Source organism: Peromyscus californicus, unplaced genomic scaffold (genome assembly GCF_007827085.1).
Source record: "Peromyscus californicus insignis strain IS unplaced genomic scaffold, ASM782708v3 Scaffold_14__1_contigs__length_90479793_seg_2, whole genome shotgun sequence".
Lineage (NCBI taxonomy): Eukaryota > Metazoa > Chordata > Mammalia > Rodentia > Cricetidae > Peromyscus > Peromyscus californicus.
Genome location: NW_026294436.1, coordinates 52,646,851 through 52,670,259, shown reverse-complemented (window position 1 = coordinate 52,670,259; position 23,409 = coordinate 52,646,851). Strand labels below are relative to the sequence as shown.

General features: G+C 45.0%; 1 protein-coding gene across 1 annotated transcript; it reads left to right on the top strand.

Annotated features, from left to right (window-relative positions):
• Positions 1-364: 364 nt before the first annotated feature.
• Positions 365-23,409, top strand: Lrrc52 (leucine rich repeat containing 52). Its single transcript, XM_052737506.1, has 2 exons — positions 365-5,200; positions 22,949-23,409. The coding sequence occupies exons 1-2, from the start codon at positions 4,579-4,581 to the stop codon at positions 23,266-23,268; spliced, it is 942 nt and encodes a 313-aa protein (XP_052593466.1). The 5' UTR covers positions 365-4,578; the 3' UTR covers positions 23,269-23,409.

Below are 23,409 nucleotides of genomic sequence, written 5' to 3'. Positions count from 1 at the left end.
TCTGAGCTGGAAGTGGGATCCAATTCTTCCACTAAATCTTGTATGCAGTTTTGAGGCTTCCCCTTGGTCACCTCTGGATAATGAGTGCTGCGGAACTGCACAATATGGAGGAATCCTAAAAACAAAAGCATTCCTGGGGAGCACAAGAAATTGGAGTGAGTTCCTCCAACCTCTCCTCTTAAGGTTTGTCTCCTAAGTGGGGAACTCAGGCAACCTTGAGGGAAAAGGTGATGGTAGTTTATACCAGCTGATACTAAAAACAGACCCAAGGTATATACAGACAACTGTATAATACTGATGGGCCTGGGCCCTAACCCTCCCAGCATGCTTTGGGACTTCTTTCTCTTTTCCACACTAACCTTATTTGTTTTCACCTGCTTTTCTCGTCACCGCCCCATGGTCCCAGGCTCCCTGAGAGGACTCTGTTGGAGAAAGGCTGGACAAGCTCAAAGTCTGGGGTGAACTGTATGTCCTAAGTGGCTCTCATACTTCTTTAGATATGAACACCTGTTTAGCTGCTAGGAAAGAAAAAACAATATTGGCCTGCGCACCACTGGTTGATAACTCCATGTGGGCCCTCAATTGCGCCCACTCACACTTTTAATAAAATGGCACGTATGTTCCTCATTGCTCTTTTCTTCTCAGGCAAATATAAGCATCACCAAGTCAGCTTCCCTTACCACCTGAAGCAAGGCAGCTACGCAGAATTCTCAGTAGTAAGAACGTAAGAGCTGCTTACCTGTGTAAGCGCTTGACTTGGCGGTAAGCATCTAGTGTCGGCCCTCTGCTTTCACAGCTGCCTCTTGTGGACGTTTTAAACACACCCGTGAGGGCCCTTAGCAGCCTAGCTTGTCAGTCACATCCCCTCACTCTGAGAGAAGGTCCGCATCTCAGAAATGCCACTTTGTCATGGGTCACCTTGCCCTGTTGTCCGACAGAAGCTGCCTTTTAGTCCACCCGAGAGCCACTGGAGATTTTCTGGCACCAGGAAGGGACCATTAAGCTGGGAATGCTCCATCAGATAAGAGTTAAAAGCAGGACCCAGGCCGTGACCACTCATCTCCTGGAAGGATGGCCCCTGGCTACCTAAGGGGCAGAGGTGGGCTGGTGAGAGACACACACTGAGAGGGCAGCCCAGCTGTGGCTGGGGTTGTCAGCAGCTCTCTGGGGAGAGGATTCTGTTTCTGCAGCCGTGTGGAGGGCTTCCCGGTACACTCCCGGGGTACACTCGGAGGATACACTCTGGGGGTACACTCTCTTGGCCCCACAACTCTTCCTCATTGTTCTTCACTCAGCACCTGTAACTTTTCCACCATGAAAGAGGTTTAGAAGTTCTACAGAGATTTATAAATTTTCGAGCCTACCTCCCTAAATAGATATAAGAAGAAGAAAAATAGAGCCCAGAGAAGTTAAGCAACTCAGCCAGCGGCAAACAGCCTGATCTAGACTGTCCAAAAGTGGGATCTAAGAAATAATTGTCACAGAAGGTATATTTTTTTGAGAAAAAAAAAACCCTAAAGTTCACAGACAAGAGAATTTAAGAAATAATAATTGTCTATTCACCGTTATCTGTGCTATTTATTCTCCCCCCCCTCTCTCTCTCTCTCTGTGTGTGTGTGTGTGGGGGGGGGGGTTGGTTTGGGTTTTGGGTTTTGGGTTTGGGGTTTTGGGTTTTTGGTTTTTGGTTTTGGGTTTTGGTTTTGGTTTTGGTTTTGGTTTTCAAGACAGGGTTTCTCTGTGTAGCTTTGGAGCCTGTCCTGGATGTCGCTGTGTAGACCAGGCTGGCCTGGAACTAACTCACAGAGATCCATCCGCCTGCCTCTGCCTCCCAAGTGCTGGGATTAAAGGCTTGTGCCACCACTGCCCGGCCTTACCTTGTTTTTGGATACAGGATCTCAGTCACCTGGGACTTACTGAGTGGGTGTGCTAGGCTAGCCAGCCAGCAATCCCCAGAGATCCACTGTCTTTGCCTTCTGAGTGCTGGGATTCCGAGTTTTTGAACATGGGTTCTGAGGACTAAACTAAGGTCGCTGGAATCGCATGGCAAGTACTTTCCTGGCTGAGCCATTTCCCCAGCCCTCTAACAACATTGACTCTGCTATCAAAATGAACGCGTTTAGGAAGCAGGTCTAACCTCTCACAATCACAACGCACCCGTGAGTGTTGAGGCTTCAGGACTAGAAACTGCACAGCTACCTAAAACAAGAAGAATGACTGAGGTCGACCATTCCAGGGAGTGAGATGCAGCCTGTCAGTGCTGCCGCTCAATAACCTTTAGCATAACGAATCTATCTAAAGCTTTTGTTAGTGAGAGTGCTTGCACAGTATGGTCAAACAGGCTATTGTCGTGAAGAAGTCAAGAATGCTGGAAAACTAAATGGGGCAGCCTGGAGTCATGGTTCTCTGAGGAAAGACTCTAAGAGAGACAGAATGGTACCAAAGAAAGGTGGAGGGGCTGGTGAGGTGGCTTAGTTGGTAAAACCACTTGTTACCAAGACTAATGATCTGGCTTCAGTCCCCAGGACCCACAGGGTGGATGGAAGAGAGTTCCTACAAGTTGCCCTCTGACTTCCATGCGCACAGTGTGGCATACCTGTGCCCACACATACACACCACAAATATACGCATACATAAATTAAACAGTGCAATTAAAACATTTTTCCAAAAGAAAGAGAGAGTAGAAAGTAGGAGCATTCTGAGAGCTTCGGAGGTCAGTCAGTGACCACCACTCATGGGAACAAAGGGGCCAGCACACATGACCCACATCTAATAAAGTGTCCCTAGGAGACCCTGCCAGAGCAGCACACTCCACTGCGACTCCCAGAGGAAATGGCCACTTTGGAGATTAATCTCATTCTATAGATTTTTATGATCTAAATTTATCTCATGAGCAATTTTCGAAGCTCTAGGGAGGGACTTGCTTATGTTTTTATGTTTTTAAAACAGAATTTATTTTAACTACAAAGAAAGGCTGGCTTCCCTATCAATTAAATCTTGTTTCAATTTGTATAACTATCATTTAGGGCATTACATTAAGTGATTGAAATTTCTGCTTAAAGAAGGTCACTTTCAATTTAGTAAACATCCCTAAGTCATCATGTTAATTCCCAGCCAGTCACCCAAGAAATGCTGAGTCAGTAAACAAAATCAAGCATTAGCTAACTAGCCATGAATCCACTTGACTTTATTAATTTCTCTCTTGGCAGAGAAACAAGAAAAGGAAGCAAACCATCAGAGACATTCACGCATCATTCATTCAATAAATATTTATTATATGCCTAGTGCCAGGCACTCTGCTAAGCTAAATACAGGTTTCACTGAGTTATTAATATTCCCACCTACATTATCTATGAAGTCTTCTAAAGAGTAAGATCCTATTTTCCATAAATATACAATTTTAACTCCCAAGATGTTTTATCTTCATTTCTGACCTCATACCTTCCCCCATGGAGTGAGTTACACATCCCAGAGAGAACTTCAGACCCCATGCCTCCAAAAGACTCCTATCATCTGTGAGCAGTTATTGAGCAGAAGAAACTCAAAGAAGAAGCACTAGAAATGCACCCAATGTGTTTAAAGTTCTAGGTGAATGCAAGATAAATTATTCATATTATCACACTTGGTTTTTGTTTTTGTTTTAATATGTACATTTGGGCTTTGTTTTAAGTAGAGTACCTTACAATTGTTCAAAAAAGTCCTTAAAAATACTAATGTTCTCTCTCTCTCTCTCTCTCTCTCTCTCTCTCTCTCTCTCTCCAAATGTAGACAAGAATGTATACAACCTAGAATTATAATCTTAGAATCCTGCCTTATCAGAGAAATTCCCATTGCTTTATTACAAAAGAGGCAAACCCTCTTCCTGTCTTCTAAAAACAACTGGCACTCCTCAAAATTCAGAACTCAAGAAAATACCCACTCTGGGAGCTGATCATCAGAAAGGATGATGGGGCTGGAGACATCCCAGGTCCCCCTATGAGTTAGGGGCTCCGATCTAGCCACATCCTCTCTGACACCTCTTTGAGGAGCTGGTATGAACACTCCAAGCATGCACTGGCACACACACGCACACAGTACCCTTATACGTGTCCCCTGACACCCACATGCCCAACTCCTCCAGAGAGCAAGCTTACCTACATACACAAAACACCCCCAAACTCCCAGAAGAGCTGAGAAGCCTTTCCTTCTGCCTGGCAGTCTCCTGAGGCTGCTGACATCACAAAAGTGTCAACTGGCGACCTCATTGTCATGTGGCTCTCCCCTGGCTCCCCTTCACTTACAAAGGCAGGGGAAGGGTGAGACCTTTCAAAGCCGCCAAGTGGGCAAGCTTCCAACAGCACTCCGGACTGAGCAAGAGGCAGAGCCACCAAGCCAGCAGCAGGGCACTGGGCCTCGCGTTTCAACTTCTGTTCAGTTCTCCTGTAATGGAAAATTGCTTTGCACAAAGCTAGAGTGTTACAGTTTTTTCCAGCACCCATCCCCTGCCCTGCCCCGCCCCACCCCTCTGCAGCCTTCAGATCAGAAGGACAGCTTGTGCCCGCCCTCAGGAAGGTAGAAGGAGGAGAACTGTGGCTTCTTACTATGTCCCTTGCTTCAGGCCCTGGCCCCCAGTTGTTACTCTTTTCTCTAGGAATGGGGCTGGTATCAGGGTCCAAGTGCCCAACCAACTGTCTGTGTCAAGACCAAGAAGTATCTTGCACAGATATGCAGCTAATGGAATACCCACTTGACATTCCTCTGAACACCCGGAGGCTACTCCTGAGCAATAACAAAATTACTAGTTTACCAGCCATGCAGCTGGGATTCCTCAGTGACCTTGTTTACCTGGACTGTCAGAACAACCGGATTCGAGAGCTGATGGATTATACCTTTATCGGGGTCTTCAAACTCATCTACCTTGACCTCAGCTCCAACAACCTAACTTCCATCTCCCCATTCAGCTTCTCAGTGCTCAGCAACCTGGTGCGGCTGAACATTTCGAACAACCCTCACCTGTTGTCTCTCGACGAATACACCTTTGCCAACACCAGCTCCCTGCGGTTCCTGGACCTCCGGAACACCGGGTTGCAGATCCTGGAACATAACTCCCTGCACCAGCTGACAATACTCCAGACCCTGTATCTAAGTGGAAACCCCTGGAACTGCACCTGTGATTTCCTGGACTTCGCCATCCACTTACTACTGTCCCACACGGAGCACCCAGGTGAGGGACTGACTGGGAGTGGGGAAGGATGTGATGGAACCAGAGGACTTGGTTTCTGAAAAGGTGAGTCAAAAGATGGTTAGAATGGGAGGGAAGATGGGTGAAAATAACCAAAAGCACTGTTACTGCTTGGCCTGGCCCCTCCTTGGCTTGACTGGAGAGGCAACAAGGCTTAATAGGAAAAGTTCTAGAATGAGAATTCAGAGTTCAGACATGTCATCTACTATTTGTCTGTCTTTGGAAAAATCTCATTTCCCTGCACCTCAGTTTCCCATCCATAAAACTGGTATATATTACATAATTTGCAGAATTGTAGCCAATAAAATGTGTATGTAAATGGTTAAGTACTGTAGTTGCAATGTAACAGGGTAATTCAGGGACACTGGACTCCATTGGTAAACTGTTTGAATCTGATGAGTGCAGTGACTGAATTTTTCCAAGGTCTAAAAGAAATTCAGCCATTCAGAGGTGAGAGAGAATCCAACCAGACTGTGAGATGTGGAAGGAAAAGTTCCACAGGGAGAGCGGCATGGGAGCTCCAGGGACAGCAGAAGACAGAGGAGAGAAGGGAAGGCTTTGATTTGTTTCGAAATGCTGACCTCACAAGGAAGGAGAGAATAGCATGAATCAGAGGACAGATCACAATGCTCAGTGTCAGACTAGGGGAGTCCAGCGTTGGAGCCTTACCTGGGAGAGTTCCAATAGGTGCTGCCACTCCAGCCACTGACCCAAGCCTCTCTGCCATGGCTCCTTCAGTACCCCAACGCCTCATGTCTTCTTCCCAGGGACTCTGCTGTATCCTTCAACCTCAGGGAAGTCAGAGCTTCAGAGAAACGAGGCCCCTTACCGACAGCCCTGAGCCACTGGTGTTGTCCACTTGGTGATTCCGGGCCAAGAATGACACTGCAGAAACTGGTGGAGAGAGTCAGGATGACCACCAGTGAGAACCTGCCCTCCAGGCCTCCCAGTGGAGCCTCCCATGTCCTAGAAGGCCTTCCAGGCAGGCAGGCCACCCGAGTGAAGCAAACAGGGTTCCCGGCCAGAATGTAAGGAGGCACTGAGAATAAGCACTCGGGGTGAGTGCCTCCTTACCTTTTGTGCCATGGGCATCTGACTCTGCTAGCAAAGATTCCAGCTTGCACTGTTAGGGTAAACAAAAAGGAGCTGTGACTTTGTCAGAAATCTCCATGGCACTGAGACTGAAGACGGGAGCCAAGACAGCATCTGTCTAAGCATCTTAGATGATAGCATCTCTTCTAAGGGTCAGAGAACGTTTTGCATCCACTGGTGCTCTGTGCTTTCTACAGAGACCTCTACTAGAGAGTCAACTTCCCTGCATGGGATGGAGTTCCTAAATGGGATTGTGACTGCCAGTCCACATGTTATCTGGTGCGAAGACAAGCACCTTTCCTTGCCCATCCCCACATTCATCTGACCAAGGCCCGATAAATCTCTGCAATGGGGACAGTTTTTCCTCACATGTCTCATTTTCTTTGCTTGGATATCACACCAAACCAAATCCCCACATACACATTTTTAGAGCTCAAATGTGTTAATTAGCATTTGTTAATTACATATAATATGTTACAGTCACTCCCCCACTATGTCTCTTACCCCCCTTCCATTCCCACTAACCTTCTTCTTTCCAACTAGTCTCCCTTCTTGTTCATGTTGTGCACGCACACATATGTATATGAGTGGGAGAGAGATTGATGAGTTAGAGTTGTTCACGTGAACATAGGCAAGGTGTTATTTACAGGGATACAGGACCATGGGCCATTTACCATTGGCTACATCACTGAAGAAAATGTCGTCCCCTTCCCTGGTAACCACTAACTGCCAAAAGCTCCTCAGGAAGGGGTAAGACCTTATGAGACCCTCCTCCATTCCACCACAGAACGTTGACGGGCCCAACCTTGTACAAGTCATGTATTTGTATGATCCAGCTATACATACAAATTTCCCTTGAGTGGTGGCCACCAGGTTGCCAGGGCAACCTCCTACCCTAGCTGACTACCCCATGGCAATTTACCTTCTATTCCAGCTCCTAAGCCTACCATGCAATTCACCAAGCTTTCACCCCTCATACAATTTTCCTTAATCAAATTTCTGCTCTTACAGTTGTGTCTTCTCGGAATTTTCAGGCTGACTCCTTTGGACTCCTTGACTCATTCAATTCAATCCACAATTGAACAAGATTATAAAACAGGTCTGTTTCGCTGCATGTTTTCAAAGACAGCAGAAGGCATATCGATCTTGCCAAGCTCATAAATCTCTCATGGATAAGAGGCAGACACAGTTTTCCTCTATAGCCAGTGGGACCCACAACTGCTGATCTACTCACCCCCCTTCTGCTGTCCAGAGACTCAGAGGAGCCTTCTAGACCACTTCTTGGAGAAATATGACCCCATTGTTCCTGTTCATTGCTGATATCTCAGAAAACATGAATAGGCCAAGGCCAGATAAATCTCGGCAACAGGGACAGTTTTTCCTCACATGTCTCATTTTCTTTGCTTGGATATCACACCAAACTTTAAATAAATTCTGTGCCACTAGCCTGGGGAAGAGACTAGAATTGATATTTTTAATTCTGTCATTGGATGAGGATATAGGCTGGCTTAACCAAAATCACACCACTAATGTTTTTTAAAAAAAAAAACATAAAACAAAAAAACAAAACTGATTTCAAGTTGAGGTCTGAGCTATGCAGTTTAGGGTCAGTTGGCAAAATACCTGAGAAAATCTACTTATTTGGGCTCAGAGTTTTGAAGGTTCCATGGTCTGCTTTTGGACCTGTAGCAAAGCAATGTGTCACAGTGAGCCTGTGGCAGAGGAGGCTGCTGAAGGGACTGGGGTCCCGATATCCCCTGCAAGGGCATGCACACAGCTGCACAAGTTCCTGCAACTAGTACTCTCCTCTTAAAGGTTCCTCCACCTACTAATAACTACATGGACCAGGGAACCAACCTTTAACACACGGGCCTTCGGGAAACATTTTAGGTGAAAACTATAGCAAGGTCTTTATGAGACCGTATTATCTTTTAAATCTGAAAATCATATCTTATGGCAGGTTAGTTAAATATAACTAAACCAGTTTTACTTCATATCCGCCTACTACTTAGGACTCATAGAAGATCTTTTGTTGTTGTTGTTAACAGGCACTATCAAAAAGTAATTGTAATATTCCTTTACCTGTCCAGATTTCACATAATCTACCCAGACTCTAAAAAGAGAAGTCTACTTTAGTGTTAGCCTTCATTTGGGTCTTATTCAATCTCATATTCATCCTTTCCTTCCTCCTCATCCTCCTCTTCCCACATCTTCCTCTCACTTGCACACACATGTGTGTGTACACATACAAACAGGAGCATGAGATGGGAGGTGGTGGCACACACCTTTAATGCTAGCACTCAGAAGGCAGAGGCAGACAGATCTCTGTAAGTTCAAGGCCAGCCTGGTCTAGAAAGTGAGTTTCAGGACAGTTGGAGTTACACAGAGAAACCCTGTCTCGAAAAACAAAAACAAAAAAACAAAACAAAACAAAAAAATGAACATACATGTATGTAAATACACATAAAAACACATGAACACATACACAAACACAAAGGTAGGTATCACCATAAGTGTGTGTGCCTATAAATTACACCTAAATACCATACACACATGTATAAATGCACATGTATCCACTTATGCACACAAACATACACCAAACTGAACACACAGTAAAATTCATTAGATGTTTCTCACCCTCTAACTAGACTTTAATGCAAAGGAAGCATTATTTCACTGACTCTCCTATAATTATTCTATGGGGTGGAAATACCTTTGCTATAGACAAACATTCTTGGGGAACTCTCATTTGCAAACTCTCCTACTTATATCCTACATTTGCTGTCAAAATGGGGAGCTTGACATGTTCTAGAATGGAACCCACACTTCTCCCCCAGATAGCCACAGTTCAGGACACAGAAAGAATTTCAAGGACATAAGCAAAGTAGCCTGGTCGCAAAGGAGACTCCAGTTGTAAATAGGTTCTGTTGACGCGAGGAGTCACCATCCTTTAGCATTAGTATGGTCCCTGTAGTGCAGTATTAAGGGCAGTATGCCGTTGCTGTGACAGTCTACCTGTCCCTGATAAAGCAAGAAGTGAGGGGCTGGAAATAGGTCTCAGTAGGTAAGATCACTTGTTCTTGCAGAAGACCTGGGTTCAGTCCCTAGCTCCCCACACTCACAATAAAAGCTAACCACTGTCTGTAACTCCAGTTCTGCGGGATCTGACACACTCTTTTGATCTCTGCAGGCACTGCATGCATGTGGTGTACTTACAATACATGCAGACAAACAACCCACTCATACCCATAAAATAAAAGTAAACAAATTTTTTAAAGAGCAGTGAAGTAACAGATTTCTATGCTACTGTTTAGTTCATCTGTTCATCCCTTCAAATGTATTTTGAGTGACTCCCATTACTGAACAATTGCCAATGGGTATAACTAAGCCAGGCTCAGAGGGGCTGTATTCAGAGACTCATGTGACTCTAGGAGATCAGCCCCATCATTATGTGCCCCAAAGTCTGGGGCACAGCAGAGCTAAATAAAACTGGAGCCAGTATATGCCTAGACACACACTTATATCAATCTTGGCTACAAGTCATGGACAGCCACCATGCAGACAACAGAGCCCAGTGCTAAGAGCTCAGGTTCTAAAGAGAAATAGACGGGTTATGATCCTAGCATATCGACACTTACTATCGATAAGGTATCAGATAAGTCATTTAATCTCTCTGTGGTGATATATCTGACCTTTGATTTATTTCCTCATCTTTAAGACATGGGTAATAATAAAAGCAACCTACCTAGGACTGTCATAATGATGAAATAAGAACATTTACAAACAGCGATTAGCATTAAGGTTGACACTTTATAAGCATTTTGTAAACAACTAGTTGGTAGATATGAGATATGCACAATAGTGTAGAGAAAATGTCAGCCAAGTGGTTCCTTGGACAACGGGTGGACTTCAAGAAGGCTCAACACACAAAATACTGTCCAGGAAACAGGACTATAGAGATATAGATGGGTTGTGCATAGAACTTGGGAAGGTGATCATTAAATCCCAGAACTGTAATACAGGAGGAAAGGGGCAAGGGGACTCCTGGAAGGAGTTGGATATTAGATAAATTGTGAAGCCAGACTTTCAGACCCTGGAGAGTCAAACTGAAGGTCAGAGTAAAGACTTGGTTACCTATCAATGAGTTATAAGACTCAGGGTGAACCAGCACCACCAAGGTGCCTGTGCCTACACCACCAAGTCTGGGTCTTTAAGCTCAACCTAAAGAAAATCCCACTTCCAGAGGCAGGTATGGATATACAGCTTTCCAGGGGAGAAGACAAGAGAAAGTCAGTCCATGTGGGGTGGCATAGCCTTGTGATGTGCAAGTGCTGAGCAAAGCTTTACTCCAATACCTCCCCAACTGCTGCCTACTACTGAGCTGAAATTAGACATAGGATATTCACGCCCCCAATGCCATGACCTTGAAAAGGTCCCTGCAAGAATACTAACTTCCTGAGGAGAATAATACAAGTATCCCTGAACTGTTACCAGCTCTCCTAGAAGAGAAAGGGGTAAACTACTGGGATCTCTAATTACCTAATATGAATTCTGCAACTGTGGGAAACCTTGAAGGGAGCAGAGGTCCTGAAAGGAGATGAAGGGGACTCAAGAAAAGGAATAAGGATGTGCCCATCTATATGTCACATCCTGGGCTCAGGACCCCTTGAAAGGGAGGCTGTACAGGAAACTGAAATGTTTTGCTCACCTCAATTCATCATAATGCTGCACAAAACAGGAATATTGTAGCTTTCCCAAATGAGCAAGACTATTATTATACAAGTATTACTCAAACAAAATCCTACAATGACACTCTAACCAGATACATGAAAGTATTCTATCTTACACAGTTCACTGTCCAAATGCAGAAGATAGCAGAAATGGAAGTATGTTATGATATACCTGATGTCAGGTTCCCTGATGAGCCTTGATGAGTACAGGGTTAAAAACAGACGCATGCATTCCACTTCCTTTTCAGCCCAGGTCAGCAAGTAGGTGAACTAATTCCTGGCTGAAGCTGTAATTTTCCAGTCATTAATGCTATCTGAAGGTGGGAGTGGCAGTTGAATTCTTCCCAGGATATTTGTTTTCCCTAGTGGGACAGGGTTAAATATTCCCAGGATGTTCTCCAAAACTTACTCAGCTCTGAGCTCCTGGTCTCTATGTCTGCTTCCCCCTTACCCTGCAAGTCAGCCCCAGGGCAGCCCAACAGATGTTTCTGCAGCACTGGGAACACTTTATATGTGATATCCAATACAGCGCCATTAGCTGTATGTTGCTATCGAGCTCTTGAAATGTGGAGTACCACTGACCTGCATTTCTAGTTGTTATTTAATGTCTGTCCATTTAAGTAGCCACCCAGGATAGTGGCTCTCACAGTGCTGGGGAAGCCATTTAACAAAGGAGCCTTAAGCAGAGGCTTTAGAATCCGGGAGTGTTTTAGTTTGTGTTGGAGGGAGCTGATGTTTGTTTGGTGTTTGTTTGGTGTTTGTTTTTGCTGTGGTAAGATGCCTGAGAAGACAACCTAAAGGAGATAAAGGTTGCTGGGGTTTATGTTTCAAAGATTTAAGTCCACAGTTGGCTGGCTCCACAGTTTCTAGGCTTTATGGCGAAGAGATACAGGAGGAAGGACTCACTACAAAGTGAGCTACTTCCTATAATGAGACCCCACTTTTTAGTTTCTACCACTTCCCGTAATGGCCTCAAATTACGAATTCATCAATGGATTAACCCACTGATTAGGTCAGAGAACCTATGAATCAGTTAGTTCCCAAAGACCCCACATCTGAATATTACATTGGTGATCAAGCTGTCAACATGAGTTTTGAGGAAACATTTAATATCCAAACTATAGCAAGTATCTTCACAGGTAAGTGACTGCTGGGTCTGGTTTGGCCCAGCATGGATATATCCAGACATCCAAGTTCCAGGTTATTCTCCATTTTTATACAAAAACGGTGTATGTTATTTGGCACATCAGCCTATTTGACTCTAGAACATTTATTATATTCTTATGCATACAAAATATATGAAGATTGTTGTGTCACAGACAAAGAAGTCCTAATTCCTGCCTAATCAGACCATGTAGGGATAGAACAGATGTAAAACAGAGTGGAAAGCCAGAAAGCCCTGCCCTGGTGGCAGCACCCTGCTGTGTGACTTTAGGAGAGCTGCTCCCTCACTCTGAGTCTCACTTTTCTTGTCTTTAAAATTGGGGAATAGAACTTGAAATTCTCCAAGATCCCTTGTATCTGCAGGCTTCATACATAAATAGGAAAACAAGATATCCATGATAGAAGAAGAGAGCAATGCTCAACAGACAGGATCCCAGGTAAACAAGTGCATGATGGGTAAAAGTGGAGAAGGAGGTATTCCTAGTAGAGATGGCTACAACCATAGTTAGGAAGGGAAATTAAGAAGCAGGAAGCCTGTAAGTCTGGCACTTTTCTACTGCCTGTATTAAGCTCCGTCAACTTGTCCCCCACCACTAGGGAGTCAGTGTCCCAGTCTTTCTTCCCAGGCCTGACACATCCAGAGATCCTTAAACTCTAATGAGCTCAAAAATCTCACATGCTGTGATTCTGAGTCATTGAACTGCCAATACAAGTGTCCTTAGGCCACTTCTCAGAGAGCCTATGGCAATATCCTGTGTTCTAAAGCTTCTGGGTTGTTCCAAGTAGAGAACAAATTAATTTGCACTGAGATGCTAATGGGTAATACTGTTTTGAAATGTTCCCCTCATGGGGTATTTGAGTTTGACAGGAAACAATCAGAAATTAAGAATTCAGAGATAGGAATGGAGCAGTTTCAGGACAGAGGGTCCCTTTGTGTCCCCTCTTAAATTATAGTCCTTGGGTAGTTCTACTTGAGCCCCAGTGGTGGGGCCCAAAAGTCAAGGAGGAATCTAGGCAAAGGTGCCACAGAGGTGGGTACACAAAGCAACTGAGAGACATCTGCAGGGAGCAGATGGGTTGGGTCATGTGCTGCTTCAGGTCCAAGTCATTTTCAGAGCATTTGAGCAGAGAACATCTTAGTTCCATTCTGAGGCTATTTTATCCTGTATCCAGGCAGCTGTAATAGGATAATGGGCCCCATTTCAACACACCAAGTACAAAGTCACCCTCAGCTGTGCCAAAACTTAGATTTCCAGAATGAATTCAGGTCTTTGACCATTTCACTATAAATGTTAACTCAGCTCCAAGTTCCTCCACCAGAGAAATTGAAATAAAGACTACAGGCAGGTGGGGAGAAGAGTTGAGAGAAAATGAGAATTAATTTCTATGCAGTAGATGGTTCAAACACTGTCAACTGCTCTGCCAGCCTGGCTGTCATATCTTATAAAATACTCCCTGGCCTTGATGCTAGATGATCATCTTTCTGAGGACAGTGAAGGGGCAGAAATGGAAGTGACTAAACCACCCCCAGAAGAGTGGTTAACTAGTGATTCTGACAGACTCCCTTACTCAACCCAAAGGGCATTCCTGAGAGTAAGTTGTCTAAAGGTCTTTCAATCGGTGAAGCACCAGAGTTCTCCATGTGGCTTCTCAAACCACCCAGCAAACTCAGGCTTCTAGAAAGCATCAGTATAAGGCCTGAGACAGTGGTTCTTTACTTCACTGTCTCATCTATACAGATAAAGAGCACCTTATCCTTGAGGAATGCAACATGATTGATGCAACTAGAAAGTGAGACAAGGGTCTATCCTAAATGACCCTGAACAATTGTCTGAGGGTCATCCCATGTATCACGTGAAGCCCTGAAAGGCAGGCAAGTCTGGAGAGAGAGTTAGGAATTAAGCTCCTGTAGACCAACAGGAGGCCGAGAATGGTGGCCTACAGCAGCAGTGGGAATGGAGGTGTAGAGAAGTAGGACAGAAGAATTTGGAAGGTAGAAACAAAAGGACTTCGGATTGAACTGGCCTTCTCGTGGTTCCTTAGACTTCCTCTCTGGCAAAACTGTAGGTAAAAAATTTGTATTAATTTAACCTCTTTCTTAATATACTGGGAGAACTATGACAGTATGCCTGCACCTTTAGAAAATGGCACTAAGTCTGTCAAAGAGAAAATACCCAATAAATATTGCATCAAATGAATGAGTGAATGAAATTGGGAAAATAAAAGGAAAAGTGAAGGGTAACTCCTAAGGTTTAGCTTAGACAATTGTGGGAAATACATTGAGCTACACACTTGCCCAGTCATCTTCCCATCACCATAATAAAATACCTGACATTTCTGACTTACCATGAGAACGTGACTGTTGGCTCAGAGTTTGGGAGGATTGAGTCCAGAATCAATTGGTCCCATTGTTTTAGACCTGTGATCAGGCAACACATCATGGTAGTAATGAGGTTCTTTCCAGAGCAATGGGGATCTGGGGTTCAGATAGGTGTGACCCAGGAATTGAAGGTGCCAGACACTCAATGGTCACTAGAAGTCAACCTGGGACAGTGGCTAGTGCTCACGATGGTTAAATATGTGAGCTCATGGGAGGATAAAGCAAAAGCAAACTGTATTAAGGAGAAATGAGAAATTAAAGAACTCCAAGGGAACTCCCAACACTAAAGATTTATTGCAGGAAGAAAGTAGTCAGGGCAGCTTCCAGAGACAGTGGGGGACCTGCATGGGCAGCCACTAAGCTGCTTGGGTGGGGGGCAGGGGCTATAGAATGACAGAGACTGGACAAAGGTGGGCTGATTTCTGTTGAGACTGGTTAATTCTCTGAGCATATGGGAGGCCAAGTCAATCAGGGGTGACACCCTGCATGTTCTTATGGCCCAACCAGGGAGATGATCACACACTGCCCACCCAGTAAGAGGTGGCTGAAGCCTGCCTCTGTACATCTCTGACTTCATCTTTTTAGCTACTAATCTGGACTATGTGTGAGCTTTAATGCCTGTTGGAGTTGTTACTTCGACCTTGTAGATGTTGCTAGTCTTAGACTCTGAATGGAGTCTAGTAGCTGTTAATTAGACTATGTTCTCAAGTTTGTTTATATGATCAGCCAGTAGTTTTACCATGATAGCCTGAGTTGAAAGAGATTCTTTTTTTCTCAGCCTAGTCAAGTAGTTTTTAAATGAAAGATGCAACATTTCAAAACCAGGCAGTTCTGTCCGTGCACTCAGGAGACAGGAAGGGGCAAAAGTCTCTCTGTGTGTTTGAGGCTAGTCTGGTCTACATCAAGGTCCAGGTCAATCAGAGCTAACAAAACAACAAGTGTTTCATGGTTCAGTCTATTACTTGGTAGTAGGATATTTGCCGAGTAGATATGAGACCCTGAGTTTGATCCCCAATACCATATAACAACATATAACATATAGCAGCAGCAGCAGCAGCTGAAGTCTACCAAGACTGGAACTAAAGTCATATTCGAGGCAAACTCCTGCCATTCGCTATTTATTTTCTTGTAAGAAGCGCAGCTTGGAGCCTGAATGCCTGCCCAGTGCTAGGGTCTGGGCCAGGCACTGGGCAGACCACCATGGAAGAGACATACTGTGTGGAGTTGACATTCTCAGGTGAGAGGAAGACTGTAAGCAAACATACGTCATGTCACCGGCAACAACTGCTCTCGGGGGAGGAGTGTGCCTGGCCCTTATGTCATCATGGCCGGGCAGATGCTTCTGATCAGGAGGTCTCCAGCGAGTGGCTTCTGAGCAGAGAACTGGATAAAGTGAGGAGCAAGGCATGGAAATGTGAAGTGAGGGAAAGGAGGGCCTTTCCAGACAAGGGGATGAGCAGAGGTAAGGGCACTAGGATGGAACGCGTTTGACATACTAGAGGGTGAGACTAGTTGGGGAAGGGTAAAGCAAGGGAAAGGAAAGAGACAAAAGAAACCAGACAGAAGCCAGACCACAGAGCAAATAAGCACGGAAGTGTTGGGTTTTGTTCTAATGTGACAAGGAGGCCTGGAAGGGCTTTTGGCAGAGTAGTAACATGCTTTGTGATTGACAGTTGGCTCCCACTGCTGTAAGGAGGAAAGACTGTCAGGAAAGTGGGGTGAGTGGGGGAGGATGGTGAGTCAGACCAGGGTAACACTGCACATGGTAAGAACACTAAGAATCAAGGCACATAATAGCGAAGGTGGGACCCACAGTGTTTGCTTCTACCCCGTGAGCAAGGAGAGTCCCTTGTTTCTTCCTGGTCCACTGGTGAGTAGTAGTGCCCTTCACTCCTGAAATTTTATAAATTGATTGTTATTCATGAGGATATACCACAGGTTTCCCTGCAGGCCAATCTGGTGAGATCATTTTCTCAACCGAGGCTCCCTTTTCCAAAATGACACTAGCTTGTGTCACACTGACATAAAACTATCCAGCACAGAGTGATTTTTATGCCCCCCCCAAAAAATTATAAAAACAAGCAGGTTGTAGTTTAGTGAACTCTACTTAGACATCACAGGAAGATAGCTGGGTGAAAAAGAAATGTAGCTCCTGGTAGGCAAAAGTAGAGCCCAAGTCAAAAGTAAAAAGGTTCATGAAACCATGGTGAAGGCCTTGCCTGCCAATCGGCTTTGGTGTTGGCCTGCTAAGCTCCTCAGATAGATTCCTGTCTAGAGAACCATCCCCTCAGGAGATTCATCCATGGCACAGAAGGATGTCATAGTGTTTTCTCCACATTTCACCGAGGGAACCTGCTCCAAACAATAGGCCAAAGACATGTAGACTAACAGGGCCAAGATGTTCTTAGCAAAACATGTAAGCCAACAAAAATTGGAGTTTGAGCTCGACCTGGTGGGGCTCATCTATAATTCCAGTTACTTGGAAGGCTGCGGTGGGAGGATCCCAAGTTCAAAACCTGCCTGGACTACAGACAGAATGAGTTCACAGCCTGGGAAAGCTACTGAGCCTCTATTTCAAACCATTTTAAAGGCTAGGAATCTCGATCAGTGATAAATGTAACCTACTAGGCACTAGTCCCTACACTGAATCCTAACTACTGCAGAGAGGAAAGGAAAAAGACTGGAAGGGAGGAAAGGAAAGGAAAAAAAAGAAAGAAAAATTGATGTTCGGAGAGGTCTCTGAAGGGGTATCCTCAAATTCCATCCTCTCCAAATACCCTGCCACCTCTTTGAGGCTCACCCCCCACCAAATCCCAGAGAGTTCACTGAGCACACAGTAGGACATAGCCTGCATGCAGAGGGGGCTGCTTCCTTCTGTACCAAATGCCTGGACATCTGGAGTATGGCCCCTGGCCAGAACTATGAGCTTTTCTGCAGGCCAAGGAAAGGGTCCTCTTAGAAGGAACCCTGAGTTCAAAGGGAAGCCTCATAGCCTTTTACAACTAATGTATGGTTCTAAGCACAGACTCCCTGGTTTCTGCATACACCTGGTTCTGGAAGACATGTTTACTGCCTGTGATTAAGATGCTGTGTGTAGAAATAAACAAGGTGATAGTTTATGTTGCCTTAGGAACCATTTGCAAGTAGTTAAACATTAATAACATCTGTAATTGTGCCTGGGAGTTTTAACTGGGGCAGATGCTCTGGGCTCACTGGAGCAGTACTGAAAGAAGGGATATCAGGGGCCTAGGTACACATCTATAATGAGAGTGGAGCCCCTGGAGTTGGTCAGAGCATAGCATGTGGTAGCCCTAGTAAGAGGAAGAATAGATATACAGTTTATTCATTCCCTAGTCTTGCAATATTTAAATCTGCCCTCCAAACTGGTTCAGAGTAGGTTTTACAGCTAAATTCTATAAATGCTTCATATGCTATCTGGCACACATCAAATACCCCACTATCAGTACACAGGTATGTAATCTCTGAATCACCAAATCAGACTAGAAAAATAATATATTACTAACAAGCTAAGAAAATGGATTCAAATAATAAACAAAAAGACGAAAAAGTGAAGAAATAGGACATAAAATAAATGAAATAAATGGGAAACAAGTAAGTTACTAGATACAAAGTGTCAATGGACTGACAAAGTTTAATAGCTTGGGTGGGGAAAAAAATCCCAGCTATAAGTTGCACACAAAAATATCCCTTGAACATGGGAAAACTGAAACACTAAAAGAATGGGAAAGATAAGCAATGCAAACACTAGCTAAAAGGAATTCAGTCCAGCTACACTAAGGCAAAGGTGCTCTTTACAGCAAGGAGCTTTATGACAGAAGGAGCTGTTGGTCAACAACTGCAAGGCAACAGCTAGAGCTTTCTGTGCATCTTTTTAACAACATAGGTTAGAGCATGACAGATCTAAATGGAATGCTGACTTTCATATGAGGGTTTTGAGTTAAGAATGTATCTATAAAAGGTAAAATTCCTTCCCACAGGAACAAATAGACAACCAATAGACCAACAAGAACTCAGGGGCAATCTATATTTATAGATTAAGAAGTAAATTGCCAGGCGGTGGTGGCACATGCCTTTAATCCCAGCACTGGGGAGGCAGAGGCAGGCAGGATCTCTGTGAGTTTGGAGCCAGCCTGGGCTACAAAGGGAGTTCCAGGATAGGCTCCAAAGCTACACAGAGAAACACTGTCTCAAAAAAACCAAACCAAAACAAAACAAGCAATAAGCAAAAGAGACTGGGGAGATGACTTGGTGGGTAAAGGGCTTACTATTCAGGGATGAGGACCTGAGATTGGATCCCCAGCAGCCATGTTAAAAGCCAGACATGGTCATCCATTTCTATAACCCAGTACTGGAGGGGTGGAGACAAGTGAATTCCTGAGGCTTGTTGGCAGACCAGCCCAGAAGAAACAGTGAGCTCCAGGTTCAGTGAGAGACTGTCTCAAAATATATAAGGGGAGATTAAGACCTCTACCTTCACATACACACACACACACACACACACACACACACACACACACACACACACACACACATACACACAGGCAAGCAAAGATAAAATTTAAATTAAATTTAAAAGTCAGCAAGGTAAGCAGGACAGTGGTGGAGCATGCCTTTGGTCCCAGCACTCGGGAGGCAGAGGCAGGCAGATCTCTGTGAGTTCTAGGCCAGCTTGGGCTACAGAGTGAGATCCAGGACAGGCGCAAAGCTAAACAGAGAAACCCTGTCTTGAAAAACCAAAAAAAAAAAAAAAAAAAAAGTCAGCAAGGTGTAGATCTCTATAATACCACAATCTAAGTAAAATATGTACTTTTCAGAACAAAGAAAATTTACTAAAATTGGCCTGATGCTAGGCCATAATGGAAATTTCTAAGGATTTTCAAAATGACAGAACATGTTTCTAACCACAGTAGAATTAAACTAGAATCCAATTGTCTTTAACAATTTAACTAGAATCCGATTGTCTTTAAAACTTACTAAAAAATCTCCAAATACTTACAAATAGCAGTGACTAATAGTTCTTATTAATAAAATCATGATCAGATATACTTTACACCTTCAAGAGCTAAAACTCCCTCTGGTAGAACAGAAAAGGCAGTCATGGAAACAAGCATCACACACAGGTAGACTGTGGCATGTGCACTATAATGATACCGGGCAAGGCTGTGGATGAGATCAGAAGGGAACATCAGCATGTCCTATGACCTGTGAGACCAATGGCCGGGGGAGGTCTCATAGGAGCAGAGACACTTTAAGGTTAGTTCTTATGGAATGGGAAGAGCTTGATCAGGCAAAGACTGAAGAAAGAGGCTGTGGATGCAATGAGTTGTGTGACACAGCTCGCTGCAGATGAGAGCCAGGGCAAGATGTGATCAAACTTAAGACACTCAGGCTGGAGACTAAGGGAGCCACCAGGAGTGCAGCCAGGAAGAAAGAATGAAGGGGGCAGGTGCTGAGAGGAGCCAGGACAGGCGCTGGGGGTTTTATATAAAACCTGAGGCCCACAATGGGGATCACAGGAACATTTTAAATCATGTGAGTCTAGAAAAAGCTAAACCTGGGGGAAGCAGTCTGGTGTTTGCGTGTGACCTGGACCGTAGCTGGTGAACTTGAAAGCACAGAGCAGGGAGACTGAGAGAGAAGTTCAGCCTTGACAGTGATGTGATGGGGGAAGGGAGATAGGGGAGCTGTGGAAGAGCCCCAGCCTCCCTCCTCACAGAACCACCCACATCCCTCACTCGCATAGCAGCCTAACAATGCATTAAAATCACTGCCTAATTGCTCCTTTCAAAGTTAATGCTCTGAAATGGGGAAGTGTGTGTTTAATGTTTAGTCTCATCTCTGCCGCCCAAGCCCCAATTTGAAAGCCAAATCTTTTTAAAAATAGAATGAGATAAACCCCTAGACACAGCTCCGACCCTCAGAATCCCACGTTTTCCTTTTTCAAATCTGTCTTTCTCTGGCAGTTTGAGCAGGTGACCTGGGAATCCTGTCTGGATGGAATCCTGGAAGTTTCAGCAGCTTCCTCCTAGCTCCACTCTTGAACTCTCACGCAGAGCCCAGGAAGCCTTCAGTTAGGCCAAGCCACGACTGTCTTTCAGCCCCTCCATGCCCACAGCCCCTTTCCCTCAACATGAACAAGAGCAACTGGAGCAGGGTGGCCCACAGGGATACCTGGCCACACTCTCTCCTGTCCTCAGTGATCACTGCAAGCAATGAACATGGTACAGTCTTGGTTCTCCTAGGTTTACAACCTCCTCCAACAGCTCATCTGCAACACCATGACCCGCTGACACCCCAGTTGTAACTTTCCTACCCTTCAACTGTTCTTTCCAGGCCCCCACACCCACCTGGCATCCTTCCAGACAACTCCTCGAGAATTCTCCTGCCTCTAGCTTCTGTTAGGATTTCCTAGCCAACCCTACTTCCCTAACTTCCTTGTCACCAAGGACATGGATGCTACCACAGAGTTGCACAGCTCCTACTCTATAGTTAGAAGAATCTTCTCTGTTACGTCTTCTGGTTATAGTTCCCATGTCTCTACACTGCCTGGAACAGCTCAGTCCTGGTTTTCTGTCTATAGTCTCCTGGCTAGATCCTTTGAGTTATCTAGAACCTCCAAATCATGAAACTTCCTAAGTCTCCATCTCCTTGTTTATAAACTAAAGATAAAAAAAATACTATAGGCATCAAGATGGTTGCAAGCATTACACGAGATAAAATGTATAGGTCAGCCTATACTAAAAGCTTAGAAAATAGTAGTTGCAATTATGATTAATTGTGGTCATTGCAAACCCTGGTCTTGACTCTGAGCTGGAGCTTTTTTATTCATCATAAATATGCTGGGTACGTTTACTTGGGTGCCTGAGCATACACCTCGGCATCAGCATGGTAGAGTACAGAGAGCTAGAAGGACGGAGCTGAGGCTAGAGTTCCAAGTATTGTGCATGACTGGCTCAGTGGCCTGTCTTCTCACCCATGCCTGCCAATCCTGGTAACTACCCTGAGAACAGACATCATGGTCTGGGCCTGTGAGGTGGGGAATGAGGTGTCCTGAAAAGTCTGCATGACTAGCAGGTGATGATTTGGATGGGATCCCTGTTCTGTATAGCTTGAGCCCTCTTTTCCTTCTGCTATATACTGAAGTACATGGTACTAGATATGGGGAGGCACGCAGAGAAGCATCCAGGGAGCTGCATCAGCTGCTAAAAGGGACTGAATATTCAAGTCATTCATGCAACCAACGGGTGAGTGCCAATACCATTGCTAAGAAGTAGAACTGCTTCACCTACTGGCAAAGTCTTTACACTGAGTTTCCCAGACTTCCATACAAAGAACATACCAGAGACCTTCCCAGGGATCTTGACCCTCCCTAAAGTTGAAGTAAATGGTTTCTGATTCTCTTGGGCAATATTAATGGTCTCTGTTAATTGGCTTTTCATCAATGTGACCAAATCCCTGAGAGAAACAGTTGTAAAGGTATGGAGATTGACTCTGACTCATTATTTCAGAGCCTTCAGCCTACAGTGGCTTGATCCCATTGCTGTGAGCTTGTATTCAAACAGAATATCAAGGCAGAGATCACAGAGTGGAACAAAGGTGTTCACCCACAGTAGCCAGGGAGCAGACAGTGAGCAAGGGTCCAGGGGAAAGATACAACCTTCAAAGTCACACCTCAATGACCTACCTCCTCCAACTAAGCCCCACCTACTAACAGCCCTCTGCTGTGAAGTCATTGATGATTAATGAGTCCTTTCACAAGGTTAACCCCTCACGATCCAGTCACTCAACAGCACAGCAGCTGGGAACCAAGGTTTCAAAATATGCGTCTTTTAGGCAGACAATTAACATTCAAACCATAAAGTAGTGCCTGAGCGGGCTCAGGAACTAGTACAGAGAAGGGGACCAAGAGATGGAGAAAGGTAGACTGAAAAGAGAGAGAAAGGGGGAAGCTGGTAAACCTTAGTGCAAAAGTTCCAACATTCCATGCTTAAGTTTCCAACCTTCTGTTGGAGTCTCTCCTTCCCTTAAAGAGGGTCTTAAGCAAAGGCCATTGTCATGGTCCGAATGCAGCTAAGCCTGGGAGTAAGACACAGCCCCGGGCACAGCACTTTTCAAATTTTAGTATACCACCACACACCATGGGACTCCTGTTGAGGAGCAGATAACTCAGACAGGCTGGTGTGGGCCTGAGATTCTGCATTTCTAACAAAGTCTAGACGACACCCAAGCCATTGGCCCATAGGCCACACTTTGAGCCGTGAGCTCCAGACACCTTTCCTTTTGGCTGAGGACACTGGGGAGCCTGCCATTTCAGCACACTGCCTGCTGTGTTTCTCTTCACAGACGGTCAGAGTGCCACGTGCACAGAGCCCACTGAGCTGAAAGGGTGGCCCATCACAAAGGTGGGGAACCCACTCCAGTACAAGTGCATCACACACCTGGACCAGCAGGACTACATCTTCCTCCTGCTCGTCGGCTTCTGCATCTTCGCTGCCGGCACTGTGGCCGCCTGGCTCACAGGTGTGTGTGCTGTGCTGTACCAGAACGCTCGTCGGAAGTCGGCCGGGGATGATATCGAAGACGAGTCCGGGAGTAGGGTCGCCGGCCAGATTTTTCGAGGCAACACTTACTTCAGCCAGAATCGATTCCCTCAGCTGATCTAGCTGCCAGAGACCACTACCAATTGTGCCTTCCCTGCTCTGGCTCCCTGCTTTCTCACACACCCTCCCATCTCACCACCACTGTCTTGGAGATTGAAGCCTCCCAGTAAAATAAATAAAATATTTGGTGGTCATTTCTGAGAC

What these genes read in the sequence shown, in the direction of transcription:
- Lrrc52 (XM_052737506.1), top strand. Translation starts at nt 4,579, where the DNA reads ATGTCCCTTGCTTCAGGCCCTGGCCCCCAGTTGTTACTCTTTTCTCTA. An exon ending in GTCCCACACGGAGCACCCAG is followed by an intron (nt 5,201 to 22,948) that starts GTGAGGGACTGA and finishes TTCTCTTCACAG; the next exon opens with ACGGTCAGAGTGCCACGTGC.